The sequence below is a fragment of the Rhodnius prolixus genome, unplaced genomic scaffold (genome assembly GCF_049639745.1).
Source record: "Rhodnius prolixus isolate KJV_2025 unplaced genomic scaffold, Rpr scaffold_6, whole genome shotgun sequence".
Taxonomy (NCBI): Eukaryota; Metazoa; Arthropoda; class Insecta; order Hemiptera; family Reduviidae; genus Rhodnius; species Rhodnius prolixus.
The window spans coordinates 43047938-43062762 of NW_027411634.1; the positions used below are offsets into that span (position 1 = coordinate 43047938).

At 34.2% G+C, this 14825-nt stretch overlaps 2 protein-coding genes across 10 annotated transcripts in view; one reads left to right on the top strand and one right to left on the bottom strand.

Annotated features, from left to right (window-relative positions):
* The first annotated feature begins 8 nt into the window (after positions 1 to 8).
* On the top strand, positions 9 to 6698 carry LOC141460985 (PWWP domain-containing protein 2A-like). Of its 2 annotated transcripts, none has more exons than XM_074141560.1 (5): positions 9 to 120; positions 765 to 1620; positions 2157 to 2540; positions 3882 to 4004; positions 4263 to 6698. In XM_074141560.1, the coding sequence occupies exons 2-5, from the start codon at positions 829 to 831 to the stop codon at positions 4446 to 4448; spliced, it is 1485 nt and encodes a 494-aa protein (XP_073997661.1). In that variant the 5' UTR covers positions 9 to 120; positions 765 to 828; the 3' UTR covers positions 4449 to 6698. The 2 variants fall into 2 exon arrangements, with proteins under 2 accessions (XP_073997661.1, XP_073997660.1); XM_074141559.1 differs by lacking the exon at positions 9 to 120 and adding an exon at positions 204 to 548.
* Positions 6699 to 9590: 2892 nt separating this feature from the next.
* Positions 9591 to 14825, bottom strand: part of LOC141460980 (uncharacterized) — a 32656-nt gene continuing 27421 nt past the window's right edge. For 5 of the 8 annotated variants that reach the window (XM_074141535.1, XM_074141534.1, XM_074141540.1 and 2 more), the window contains 6 exons: positions 14450 to 14554; positions 13389 to 13684; positions 13170 to 13304; positions 12809 to 13079; positions 12172 to 12395; positions 9591 to 11420 (listed from right to left, as the gene is read on the bottom strand). In XM_074141535.1, coding sequence (XP_073997636.1) covers positions 11046 to 11420; positions 12172 to 12395; positions 12809 to 13079; positions 13170 to 13304; positions 13389 to 13684; positions 14450 to 14554 — 1406 coding nt within the window. In that variant the 3' untranslated portion in view covers positions 9591 to 11045. The remainder of the gene's footprint in view (positions 11421 to 12171; positions 12396 to 12808; positions 13080 to 13169; positions 13305 to 13388; positions 13685 to 14449; positions 14555 to 14825) is intronic. The other 3 variants (XM_074141538.1, XM_074141536.1, XM_074141537.1) reach the window with 3 other exon arrangements.

Here is a 14825-nt window from a genome sequence, read left to right on the forward strand (position 1 = left end):
AATGTTTCTTTTTCCTAAATTTTATAGGAGTGAAATTAAATTTTCATAAATGCATACTTATTTCTAAAGAAACTCATTGCTTATTAGGAAATTGAAAGTGATGTAATCTGTTTTTATTAGGTGAAAAGTAATGTATTTTATTTTTGCATGGTATAAGTATTTTGGAATTCCATTTGCTCTTGTGCTGTGCCCGTAGTTTCTAACGAGAAAAATTTAAACTACGGAACTATTGTACAAAGCTAGCGCAAAGTTTCAAGACTTTCAATTTAAATCTCATTTTCATTTTCTAATTTTTGGTATAAGAATAAAATTTACTTATTGGATCGATTGATCAGAAGAGTATCGATACCTGATGCAATTTAAACTTGTACCCAAAAAATTTACTTCTGTACAGCCATTATGGCTGACACCCCAGTTGATACTGTAATGTTAACGTCAAATTCAAAAATATTAGTTACTGTTGATGAGGCACTTCAAGATATAATTGTAGTGTCATATGCAATTGAAAGTAAGCTATTTCAAGGAGTTCTGTTGGACTCGACCAAAAGGTATGCATTTCACATCATCATGGTACAGCTACTTTTATTTTTCTTATTCTCCTTTAAAAATTATGGCTTTAAAAGAGCCATTAGTTGTCCAATGAATTGCATGCAAAATATTCATATAAAATTCCAATGACAGCCAATATATCTTCTCTTTAGTCTAGATACAAAACTTATAACCTTATTATTAATCGTGTTTCCTTACTGAATATTTTGTTTTAGGTTTTTACCTTGTCGAATTTCTAATGCAGAGAATGTGGTAAACCAAGTATCTAGCCCAAAGACAATGTCTGAGTTGAGCGAAGAAGATAAACTTTTCTTTAGTATACGCCAGAGATTTACGTATTTCCAAGAAAAACCTGCTGTACACTTGAATCATTTACATCACCTTCATAAAAAATTGTCTTCGAAAGCAAAAACTCAGAAAATGACTGTGAGACTGAGGCCCCGCCAAGTACTGTGTTCCAAGTGTAAGTCAATATGTAATGAGAATTCAGAAAATGTGACTTCAGCTCATTCAGTGTCGACAAGAGGTGCCAAGAAATCAGCGGTTGTGGAAGTGAACGGTCCGCCTAAGCCTTTCTCTGAAAACAGAAGTGAAAATCAAGTGAAATCCCCACCGAAATTATGCCCTTCTTTTGTACCGAGACTGCCTAGAATGAAGAGTCCCGAAGTAAATGGGAATGCCCTTCCTGTTGAGGAATTTTGGTATAAGGATAGTGAAGGGAGGGCGATTGATGATGATGATGATGAAGATAAACAAATGGTTCTTAGAAAAAAAAGAAGTGTAGGCTCAATGGAAGATTTATGGGATGAAACGGTTTTTGAAGAAGGTTCAAAGAAGGCCAGAACTACCACACCTGTTATTAAAATTTCTTTTGGTTCCCAGGGTGAAGGTACAGTGTTGAAGATACCATCTAAGGTAAGAACAGAAGAAACTGATGACCAGGACACCAAAGCAGCTAAGAAAGCAATGAAAAAAGCTAAAAAAGAGGCACGTAGAAATAGATCTCCAAATAAAGGGAGGGATACTTCGCCTACGCAGGATTCCTTACAGTATCGAAAACATAGACACAAGGTAATTCGTTATGATCTCCAAATTGCATTTTCTTTTTTTATTTTTTTAAAAATTAACCATCAGTTTGGATTCCCATTTTATATTTGGGCTGTGATGCTCCCAAATTTGGGGGAAGTAGCAACTTCAGTCATTACGTAAATGCTTTAATTTTTCATTTAGTTACTATTTTTATTTAAATATAATTCAATCACTTTTTATAATATGGCTGATGAGAGTATGTTAAAATAATCTAGATATTTTCTCTTTAAGCATTAACAAACAATAATAATTGAAGTCATTACTATCACCAGCAAATACGACTTTAGTGGATCTCACTGACTTTTTTTCACGCTAAATTAGAAATCGCATTTTAAAGAAAACCGTTGGAACTGTTTTGGATTAACCAAAAAATAAACAAAAATTTTCGGATTGTGGCTTTTCCGGTTGGCTGACACACTTTCTAATTTGAGAGATTGGATAATTCAGTCAATTGCAAACATATGTGTAAGTCTGATTACAAAACCATATACTAAATTAAAAAATTCTGTTTTATTTAGGTAAAACATAAAAAGAAACACAAGGTAGAGCGGAGTTCTGAAGAAGACATGAAAGAGCGATGTCTTAAACAAAAATTGTCCATAAATTTAAAGAGACTGACTTCTACTTCTACGGCCATTCAAGAAGACGACGTTGACGATTTCGATGAAGAAACTCGCCAAGAAGATGAGGAGGAGAGTAGCCAAGAATCAAATTCACTGACAGGGGACGTTCCAGATTTTCCAGCCGCACCTTCTGAGGACTGTACCCTCAATCCACCTTGTCATTTCGCATGTTCACACGAACGCGAAGTGAAGACTTGTCGAACGGGCGACGGAGCTACGGTCCAGGTTGGCGACATTGTCTGGGGGAAAATACACGGTTTTCCTTGGTGGCCTGGAAAGGTAATTTTATATAGCTCAAGTTAAACATTGAGAATAAGAATTAGAAAGCTTATTTGACAAGGTAATTCGCAGTTATATGTAACCGGTGGAGATTCTTACACAAAAGCGAGTTGAGAGGCAGGTTTAGAGTGTTAGTTAACTAGTTGCCAAACTGATGAACACGCTGCAGACTGTGCGGTTGGGTGGAGGTGCCATTGTTTTATTTCCTATTATTGAAATTATTACTTAAAATGGTTTTAGGTCATTTTAGTGAAGTGAACTTGGAGCTAATTTTAGATCCTAAAACTTAATTTTATTCGTATGTCGGAAGAAGTGTGCAGACTACTCACATTTTACGTTCCGCAACGTTACTTGTATGTATTCTTCAGTCACTTGTGCGATTTGCTTCCAGAGTGTATTTTCTCACCAATTTGTCTTTTAAAAGAAAAGATAAAGTTTGATAAGAAATGTGACCAAAACAGAAACAAAAAAGTCTTGGGCGGGCAAAGTAAGAACTTAAACACTGATACAAACGTTGAAATCAGAGGACTGATCAAGTGTTATCTACGCAGTTGGGTTAGAAGCAAATAACCTCTTGTAGCATCATTTTTGTGTGCAGGAAACCAAGAATATGCACAAGTACATTGCCTACGTGTGAAGTCATTTGACCTGCGTGACTTCTTCAAGCAACTACTTGGAAAATAAGTTAAGGAAGGATATGTTTACTCAGACTGGTGATCGTCATAAGGAGTGCGAGTAGCCAAATGGCCGTCCGGCCTTGTTGGTGTAACTACTAAAAATTTAAGCGAGTTGAATCTTTTCTTGGGTTCCCTCCTGTCACTTTACGACTTACTCCTTCGTACTTCCGATCTCTGGTGGCCGCACTAACAATGTCTCAAAGAAGCTCCCAGAACTCCTCCCGAGACTGCCTCATTGCCTAAACACTTCGAATATTCCAGCTCCCAGACGAATTTCCTTTGTGTCTACCAGTACTCTTTAAGAGCTCCAAATAGTCTCAGCCTAATTCTGCCTAGATCAAGTTCACCATACTTTTTATAAGACTTGGTCAGTGAAGTCGTGACTTCTTTTTGGTGAAATGATAAAAATATCATATTTACATAAAAATGTCCTCATATTTTTCTTTACGCATTCGAATTGGAATTTCTTTTCGTATTAGATAGGTTCGTCATCAAGAATTAGTGGAGGTTACCACACCTTTGTAACGAATTCTATGCTCTTGTTAGTTCTATAACATTTTATTATGTGTATGTTGTCATCGTAATAAGAAACATCTCTATACATCGTTATTATTTTTTTTAAGTGTTCATAATCTTTTGCATACTTCTATTCGTTTTTTCTTAGATACTCAACATAGTAATAAGAAGTGAAAGGAATGGCTGGGATGCCCATGTTTCCTGGTTCGGCTCTTCGACGTGTTCGCTAATGTCGTGCGATCAGTTATCTCCATTCTTGCAAGCATTTAAGGTAACATCTTATTTGTATTTTTTATTATCATTTTACCTAAATGCATTTTTATCAATAATGTTGGCTCTGAACTGGGACAATCAAATTGTTTTTTAAAAGTTGAATGAAAAATTAAAATAAAGAAATGACTCCCCGATAAAAAGTATAATTCTGAGAGAAAAAGGCACGAAGGTCACACAATACAGTTTGAAGAGTTTTTGAATAGGTAAAATTATGTTGACAATAATTTTTTTGTTTACATAATCTTATGTATTTCAGGTACGCTACAATCGAAGGAAAAAGTCGGCTGGTTACAAAGAAGCCATCAGGCAAGCAACTTCCGAAGCATCATCAGCCAGCAATGCGGATGTACCAGTGGCGGAGAATTCGCAAATTGTGACATCTCCAGCCGGATCAGTGGAACAACCTGAAGAACTCGCCTCTAAGCCCGTACAACATGTTTAATGTACTCGCTATTGTAATTTCAGTTATAATGAAGTTTTACTATCGTTTCCATGGCAGGGTTTGAAGGAGGAAAATACGCAATTGAAAAATTAAAAATAATGCTTGGAGGCAGTTCTTCCAGTTAGATCGAAGAGAATATATATATATATTTTCGGTTGCCTAAGAGGAGAAATAAACTTGTTGAGTAACTATCTTGGTCCGCAGGGCCAACATTATTGGCGAAATCCATTTGAATAGTTCCTCTGATCCTTATCAGGTTTTCTTTAAGGTCCAGATCTAAATCATTTATAACGGATTGAAATGAGGTTAGTGTTTCTGGCAGTCGTAAGTAAAAGTTGTGATAAAATTTAATAGATATGCACAATTATTATTTTTATGAAGCTAAAATTATTTTTGTCTATCATTATTACATTAGATTAGATTAGATGAAGGAACTGGGTATGCAACCAAAACTGCCTAGACGCCAAAGGCGGGTGGTAGTTCCTTTGGTTGATTGTTATATCACCGACGTGAACAACTTGGCCGTCAGAATGAGATAATTTGGTCTGAGGTTTTCTAAACCCAACAGCAACAACTATCTCGATGATCCAGTTGTGTTATCAGTCTGAATTCTAACAGGGAGAACAAATTCCCTAAACTTCAGGGCATTTCCCTTTAATGCTTTGTATCACACTTAACAATTGCCTTATCTGAGCCCTGTTTCTGTTTCTGTTCTGTTCCTGTTCTGTTTTAACACTGTGCAATAAAAGAAATAATTCATCCACCCAGTACCTACACCTAACTATATTTGCTTTTTTTCTCTGTACTTCTCGTTGCAATGTGCGAATTTCCAAATTTTACTTTTCGGTGAAAACATGTATTGAGATCTCTTGCGAGTAATCTCTAAGCTTTAGTTTATCACCGTGGGACCAGATCGGAACTTGGCGACCACAATCACCTACCGGAAGAACCGCCTACCAACAGAAAGGATTTTTCAGTTTTTTATTTTATTTTTTTAAAGAAAATAATTGTCTTAAGAAATTCATTTTAGAATAATTTGTTTTAGGAAAAGAATTGATTTTAGGAAGGGTATGGGGGGTAAAATGTACTCTCTAATGTGCCATTTCAGTGTAATGTACAGTTTTATATGATCTGTACCTTTAATATTAGCAAAGATGAAATGCGATGCTAAAGTTGGAAGTTTGAAGAAAATTAGTTATTGGGAGCGCCAATTTTCCGGCAGGTTTTCTTTTTATTTTCACGCCAAGTTCTCGTTAACAACACCCACAGTGGTATTTCTAGAAACATTAGCCGCTTACTGGCATTTCTGTAGCATTGCGTATTATACATCTCATTCGAACTCTGAGAATTTTCGTAATTATTAATTTTGTTTTTAATAAAATTTTACAAATGTACAGTGTGTAAATATTAATTAAAGTACGTCGTGATAATAAATATTACATATATATATATATATATGTACTCTTGTAATATTTAGCCGAAATTGAAAACTTTTTTCTTTTTTTAGAATTTTGGTTGGGAGGGGGATATCGTGACAAACACTTTGTAACAGAAACCTTTTTTATTTTTACCGCCAAACAAGTTTATAATTTTGTTATTTTTACCTTGTTATTTGTTTAATATGAGTGGGGAAAACAAAAAATTTTGTGTATTAAATGGGGCTGAGTTGTAATTGATGTCAGGTATTTTTTAATAACGGCTGATACTCTATTTTGTGACACAACTATTTTAAATTTTATTAAAAAGCAAAAACAAACAAAAAAATGCACCTTGAACAAATCACTGCCGATTTGATGTGAGAGATGATGTTATACAATGTTTCTCATTTTTCAAAAAATAAGTACTAAAAAAAAAGTAACATTGAAAAATGTGCGTTCGTCAACCAAATAAAATATATTTATAAAAAGTAAAAAAAAAGCGAGAGAAATAGGTAAATTTTATTTTCAAAGAACCGCCATGTGTGATAAAACATATATATACGGGTAACAAAACAAAAAAAAGTCCTTCATGAATAAATTTTATCTTATGTTCAATACCTGAGCTACTCATTAATTTTCTTTAACCAATTTCCTAGTGGGTGGGGTCTTTTTCTCAGTAGTGTACTGTTTAAAAGAAGAAAAACAAAATTGTTTATAAATTTTTGATAATTATACAGAACACATTCTTCTTTATTGACGATAAGAGAGTAGATTTTTTTTATTGAAAGGGGGCAATCTTGTAACAATTGCGACATTTTTCTCCTAACCTAATCTGAAAAGATCGATTATCTTTTGCTGTAAACATACAACTTTCTCATACTGTAGTTATTTTACGATTTTCCTGTAATTGAAACATAAATATGAGGAGTGAGGTCAGCTGTTTTACGATTCTGGCTGAAATTTATGATTGGGTCTCAGCTCACCTTATCTTTTCTCCTCATCTGTGACTTAAACATAATCGAACACTCTGATTCCCTAGAGCTGATCTATCCAGAAATAACCTCGATTTTGTTTTTAATAAAACCGAAAATTTAAAAGTTACAAATGGTTAGAGTACCAAGTTTAAGATAACATTTCTCATAATTCCAGGACATTTCTTGCCTTTTATTTGTTTTAATTTTAAGTTTCTATTGCGAATCAGGGCACTACAAAACATAAACAATATTTTTGATTTCATTTTCCATAAAAGTGATAATTCAGTAAAGGTGCACTTGAAGTTGTAGTACTTAGTCCAAAACCTTAGCATTACATGTCAAAGCGGGAATACTCATGTGCGAACTTCGATTTTCGTTTTTTTTTAAGTTACCCTCATCTCTCATTGACCTCAAAACTATCTCCTTTTCTCTCATTGACCTCAAAACTATCTCCTTTTCTCTCATTGACCTCAAAACTATCTCCTTTTCTCTCATTAACCTCAAAACTATCTCCTTTTCTCTCATTGACCTCAAAACTATCTCCTTTTCTCTCATTGACCTCAAAACTATCTCCTTTTCTCTCATTGACCTCAAAACTATCTCCTTTTCTCTCATTGACCTCGAAAACTATCTTTATAAAAACTCTTTTATAATCCAGAGCTCTTCCTTTCTCATCCTTCTAAGGTGAAGAATTCAGTCCTAATTAGGGCTAAGGTGGATAATGGTATGTGAGTAAGCCTCTTTTATTCAACACGATTAGTCATAAAAGTAAGATACATGGCTGAGCGAACCTATTAAATATTTCTTAATAAGATTAATAACAAAAATAAATAGGATAAACAGAAACTGGTAAAGAGCATGCTCTGTAGGCAATCACAAACTGATCTGAGGCTTTTGTTGGAACAGTCTATTTCAAATCAAATGTGGAAGTCTGATGTTCCAAATAAACTCCAACTAGTTTGGATGATAGATCCAAAGAGTCCAAGGTACTAATCTCTTATCTGTTAATGTTTTCAATTAATTGCCCACGAGGAGTTAAGGTATTGCTTTTTTTAAAATATATAAAAACGTTCTTAGAAAATAAAATTGAAATTTAAAATAAATTACCAGTCAAAGATCGCGTTACTTCGCAATCAGTTTGTAACCAACTAGAAATTCTATTTTCTATTTAGATAATTTTGAGAAAACGTCTAACGTTAGAGTTGGATGGTAAAATTTATTAAAAAGAACATTCGGGAAGGAAGGTGTATTAAAAGTTATGTAAAGTAAATTATGTATCCGTTGAGAGAGAAAAAAGTGGATATATTATAAGTGTATAAACAGAAGTAACTAAGTAAGTAAGCGGAGAAAGATAGTAATGCCAAAGGCAAAACCTATTTCATTCTTGTAAGCAAATGTAATACGATTGGAATCAGTGAGGTAGGTTACAATTCCTCTGTGGCGGCCTGTCAACAGTCACCAGGCTGATACCTTTATTTAAAAAAGAAGAAATAATTATCTTTTTTGTGATATTTTATTAAACTGTTACTGGAATGTAAAAAAAAGTTTCTTTCATTACTTTGGTAAGAACATAAACCAACCAATTTAATAACAATAATAAAACAAAATTTAATAATTATTTATTTTTGAAAGTTGCCGTTATTTTTGGTTTTATGTAATTTTTTTTTTTTAAAGCGAACCAAAAATTATTTTTTGTTTAAATCATAAAGTTCTTTTTTGTTTTTTAATGTTTTTTTTTCTTTGAAGTCTCAAAAATTGTTCTTTTTTTTTGTAATTATAGCAATTTGCAATATTATTTTCGTGCAAAGTTTTTTTTTTCAAACCTAGGCCGAAAAATGTACTGATCTATTACTGGCATAATAATGACTCTTGACCGTTAGATCATTTTTCTTTAGTTTAGTGTCAGTACTAAATTAGAGTAAGAATTGTGATTGATTCCAATTTCCGAACTGAGGTTTATTCTTAAATTTTACAATATCTCACTATATTGGATCATCAGCCCAATATTATGACGCTTTGAGTCTCCATATGATATATGTAATAGAAAAATAACATCCATAAAAAAACAACTCTACGGATGGATTAGTTTATGAGAAAAAGTGCTTTAAAAAATTACATCAGATCTCATCTCACTCAATTTTAATCCAAAATTTTGAACTTTGTAATCAGTAGATTATTACTTAATTTAGTTGCATACAATAACAAAAGAGATGGATTGATTAGGAGATAATGGGCAATGAAATGTTCAACAACTCAGACGTCTCTTCTATGACACAAAATCACTCTTTATCAGCAAGAAATGATAAGAATATTCTACTCTATTATGGACTACTTATAATTGAGACAAATTGAGAAAAACTTATTTTCTAATTAAGCATATCAAAATTTACGATCTACTTTTCATTTTTTTTTTCCCAAATCAAAGTATTTGGGAAGTGGGTGATTGTTGGTGAACAGAGTGCTGTCCAGACCCTTTTAAAAGCAACTGTTAATTTTCAAGTTTGAGAAATCTAAATGTTAGAAAACAAATGTTTTTAAATGTTGCACTAAGAGAAATTCGAGTTTGAAACACGGATTTCTATTTCATAACCATGGCAGACCGTGTGTCCGTTAGCTCTCTTCCAAACTTCTTACCTTTAGCAGCAAACACTGTAAGAAAAGTCTGAGGAGTTCATCTTGCTGCAGCCTATCCTCAAACTCAACTTTAGTCCTGAAAGAGTTGTGGGCAGAAATCTTAAGTTATGGATAAATACAATTGGAATGTAAAATATATTTAATTAATAAAAAAATAAACTGTACAAGATAGTTATGGGCTGCAGAGACTTTTTTTTATAATATTCTACTTTTCTACATTAAAGGGTATTGAAATGCAGTATATGCACTTGCACATGCGTTCAATAATTTCTTTGGCTGTCCACAAAGTTACTGTAACACGTTTTTAAACGAAAGGAGTTGCGTTATCTCTTAAAAGTATTTATTCTCTTCACAGTTTGTTATTTTATGGAATTATAGTCTAGATGTGGATGGATTAGACGGCAAGTTCAAGATTATATTATGAACTTAAAATGGAGCATGAAGCAGCAGCTGGATGTTGAAAGCATAATCAATACATTCGGCCTAGGAACTGCTTAAGAATATAAGTGCAGCACTAAATGGTTCAACTATTGTCGATTACTTATAAAATAAGATAGAGGTAGATCTTAGCAAATAGACGAGGAGAGATTGATTGTTTTGAACAGAAAACCCAAAACATATCCTAAACTAGAGTTGCTCTGAAAGAAGGAGTTTGGAATTCCGCAGCAGGTTCCATCCAACATCTAACATCATTTCAGACGAGAAATGAGGCTAGCACATTGATAGGATGTGGAAATATTGACTATATTAGTTAATAACTTTAGGCAGCGATTGATCTTATTTAGCATAACTGACTCTCCAATAGTGCCCATGAATCAGCCTAGTTAAATTTAATTCACAATTTTTTTTTTTTTTTACTAAAAGAAAAATAATTCCATAAAATAAAGCCAAAAATTGTCTTAAAATCGGTCATCTCTCAAACAACAGGTTTTTGATTGGTTCATTTCACTTAGGCAAAAATTAGCTGTCACTAAGATTCATTTCAGCTAAGTTACCCCAGGTAATTTGAAATTCAAATTCACTAAACATAAAGATAAAAAAAACTGTGGAAGCCAATGTATTTGTTATATTCTATGGGAAGTATAAATTTAGATCGTCTAAATGGCACATATCTACACAGTTACATTCTTAACAAAATTTACGGAAGACGTCGATTATTTATTGTAAAGTTTTATAAAAAAAATACTGCTAACAGTACAAAATTTACAAAGATTCACATTCTTAAACTTCACAAAAATATCTATATTTAAAATGAATCTTTTTCCTCGCCTAAGTATGAATCGGATATGTATAAAAAAAACCTTAACTACGTATAAAAATTGCACTTTACATTCGATTTAAAAAAGTTATACAACAATTAAAGTTCTTGCGCACTGCAATCGTCATGTGTGTGTAACAGTTTAGTTTACTAAGTTTTTTTTTCGTTGATTTTATGCTGTCGAAAGGAAGGTATTTTTGATTTATATTTACCAAACTTATATTTTAAGAATGGCGCTAATATTTACACAACACTCTTCATTATCACTCTCAAGGTAATACGAGCAAACGGATGGCTAGAGTAATACCATTCTTCAGCGAACTGATATACTGGACAAGCCAGTGTTATTGCTGGCTTCTAACAACTGTGTGGTGGCGATGGCAATGTCCTGTATATCTGACTCTACAAGAAACTTGAGATGTAGATCTGTGGCAGGATCTTGGACAGGTGTACTACTGCACACAAGGCCGTGCAGGAACGTGGCCCTCTCAAGGTCTAACCAGCGTCGCAGAGCTTGAGGTGCCAGCAGGACTGTCGGACCCCATAGCCAACTTTGCAGCAGTGATCTTGCCTCTTTGGCCTCCTTAATTGAAGAGATAATTTTACCCAATGGAAGATCGGCTAGCAGTTGGTTGCACAGAGTTTGCAATGTCTCAGCTTGGTTGTTGACCTCAATTAGCTCTACCTTCTAAAACATTTCATACAACAGCATATGCCTCAATTAACTCACTATTATTTTTTCATTGATATCATGTTTGTTCTATTAGTATTTTATGTTCCTCTGAGATACAATTAGACTGACTAATTACCAAATCTCTTAGTTGTACGCTGTTTACGAGAAAAGAGAGAGAAAAAACTACATAGTAAATTGGATTTTAAACAAAACCCAAATCTTAGGTTGATTTCCAATCTCGAGTTATGCTGATCTCACTCGTACACGGCCAAATTATAGAGACTGCTTTCTCACCCCTCTACTACCAAGGTATTGCAATTTTTTATTGTAATAATTGTAATATAAAATATACGCGTGGAAGTATGTACATATTTGTTTTTTTTTTTGTTATGTTAATTACTATTTACACAAAATCAACAAGCGCCTACATTAGTAAGATGTTTTAAAACTATTAAATGGTGCATATATGTAAAATACGAATTTTAACAGAATAATCGATCAATTTAGATATTCGATTTTGAGATTTTTTTGTTTTTAGGGCGCCCAAAAATTGTGAGTCCGAGGAAAACTGATCTCACTCGCACGACTCTCTATGTCAGCAACTAAAACAATTCCTTACCGAAAGTTATGGATAGGGCTAATCGATTGCGACAACTTCTAAATCAGGTAAAAAAGAAAAAGGCGTGCAGTGCAGCTAATATGAGCTAGAATTGTAGCATTTTGTCTTTTCTAAGTACTTGTTGAGCTAAATGTTAGAACTTTTTACCTTGTTTGGTGGAATATAAGTTGCCTTTGGCGTACACTCTCCATGACGTGTGTAAGTGACGAAATTATCAGGGTTATAGTGACAGTGACTACATGAGACCATATGTTCCACGGCCTGCAAGAGAACCAGCACTCCTTCACGTACTGCTTCCGCCGAACGTTCCAATTTTGTTGCGTAGTCACTCAGTCTCTCCATTTTCATTCTGCCCAATACTGATATGTTGTCTGTAAAATTTTAATTCATTAATTAATTGTATCTCTTTTACTGCACATGCACATAATCACTACTTATCCCTCACATTAATTTGTACACCCTAGATACAGCTAATATAAAAACACAATATTGAGTACTGCCATTGCACCATAAAGGTTAAAGGTGGAAAATAATGACTCTTGAAAATAGGTTTGGGTTGAGTAGATGTTTGAGATTTGAATTGCTAAACACAATGCAAGTCAATGAAAAAAAGTCAAAGTCGCGGGCAAGATGGAATGCCGATCCAAAAAAAATCACAATATACGTATGTCCAATAAAATGCATCTAAAAGAATTATTTAATATCCTTTGGGCAAAGCATGAATTCTTAACCATCCACCTTCATTTAAAGCATCAATTTTATAAGAGAGTAAACAAATGATTACAATTCTGTAGTTCGACACCGTCTCCAAGAAGGACTGATGGAATGGAATCCGAAAAGGTGACAAGAGGCTGCAAGTCGGCAGGCAAGTTTATCTCCTCAAGTTTACTCACGGCCAACGTCACTTCTTGACAGTCTTCACCGAGAGAGCCGATTAAGTAAGTGACAGAATCCAACTTCATAGAGGGTTCTTCCGTACAACGTACTTGCGACCAACTTGGATTCCTGATGAAGCTGTCTAGTTGAGCACAAGAAGTTGGTTTTCTCTCCTTTCTCTGTCAGCACAAAACAACAGATGAATTAATTAATTTCGTAACTTCGCCAGATATTGGCTTTTTATTTAGAAATACCGCAACAATATGTACGTTATTGTTTACTTGAGACAATAGGTGAAATAGTGCTTCATAATTGGCCACGATCACAGCTCCATAGTTCTCTTCCAAAGTGGAATGGACAGCTCCACGTTCTCGTCTTTTCAGTTTAGTTTGACACTCTCCATTCTGGAAATGAAGTAACTTTAATGAAGATTAAGTTTCAATCAACTTGCTATCCAATAGTACTAATGTATAAGTGTAAAACCATACCTGGAAGGTAACGTAAGGATAATAAATGTCCGACTCTGTTTCCGAACCAGCTGATGAATATTGTAGGCTCGTACGGTGACGGTCCATGTCGCATTCTGGCGCCGAACTTACTCCTACACATTCGTAGACGTGATCAGTATCTGTTTGCTGAACCATGGCGCACGGTTTGTCCGGGAGGTTTGCTACAACGACAGCAGCTGGTACCATTGGAAGTTTCACAGGTGTGACACTTGACTGGTCCCGCAGACTTCCTGTTCGTTGCGGCTTTACTGGAGTTATGCCGCATCGGTTTTCTCCTTAGGCAATGCACCGTTTTTTACAAATTTATAATTAATTTTAAAGTTTTAATGTTTTCTGATTTTGGAGGGGGGAGAAACAAAAATCTGACTGGAACGCTCACCCGGTTTTTTTCTTACTGTAATTCTCAAATTAAGGATTCAAAATTGGCGAGGAATCGGTCAAACAAAAACAACAACTCCTCTTTTTGCCAACGTTTCGACAAATATATTGCCTTCTTCAGGGCGTGGCTACGCGGGTTGGATGAGTTACAGAAAAACTACAGTTTTTGACTGTACAATATTTGACCGATTCCTCGCCAATTTTGAATCCATAATTTAATAATTTACGGTCACGAAACCAATTCAAACTTTGAATTACAAAACTTGCTATCTTCCATCACTTCGGGGTCTTCGACAATGTCAGTTTTACGAAGAACAATTTTTTTTTTTGTATTTAACTTAAGACGCGTCAATTTTTCTTATCCTAAAACTTTCAAAACATATGTTTATGATAACTCAAACTCGAAAATCGATCGTAATGACAGAAAGTAAAAATGTGTAGAAACAGTTATCTGCAATGATGTGTAACAGGAACGGTTCAACGCCAAGTTTAGGACAAATATCCTGATAATTCTCTACACTAACTGTCACGAAGAGATTGATGATCTTTTTCCAAAATATACCAAATTTCATTTTTTCAAATAGCAATTAAAATATAAATACTAATAATTTTGTTATTTCAATTAACTTAAGAAAAACAATAAAAGTAGGGAATTCATTTACCTAAATTGGCGTACACATTGTTCTCCGAATTTGGAGAGGGCCTGAGACGTTCCATCAGATTGAGAGACTCACTGCGGGGTGGTGGAGGCGGCTTTCCGGGTCTTGCTGAAATTGTAAACAATAGTGATATCTTTTATGTTTATTAAACTGAATGCGTGTAAACAAATTAGGAGTTCGACCGCGGAAATTCTTAATATATTCATTAACCAATTCTTAACCCATGTAATTCTACAGTTGAAACAAAAAATTCGTTGCAATGAGAATCCTTAGTGTTGCAAAAAGATAAAACCAACAAAACATTTTAGAAGATATGGTTAAACAATGAACCATTTTTAAATACAAAAGGTTGGTGAAGAGTTGAGGTAGCCCTGAACCT

Excerpts from the sequence above, each read along its gene's own strand:
- LOC141460985 (XM_074141559.1), top strand. The coding sequence starts at position 400 with ATGGCTGACACCCCAGTTGATACTGTAATGTTAACGTCAAATTCAAAA. Across the intron at positions 1,621-2,156 it reads ATCGAAAACATAGACACAAG|GTAAAACATAAAAAGAAACA; the intron begins GTAATTCGTTAT and ends TGTTTTATTTAG. Across the intron at positions 4,005-4,262 it reads CATTCTTGCAAGCATTTAAG|GTACGCTACAATCGAAGGAA; the intron begins GTAACATCTTAT and ends TATGTATTTCAG.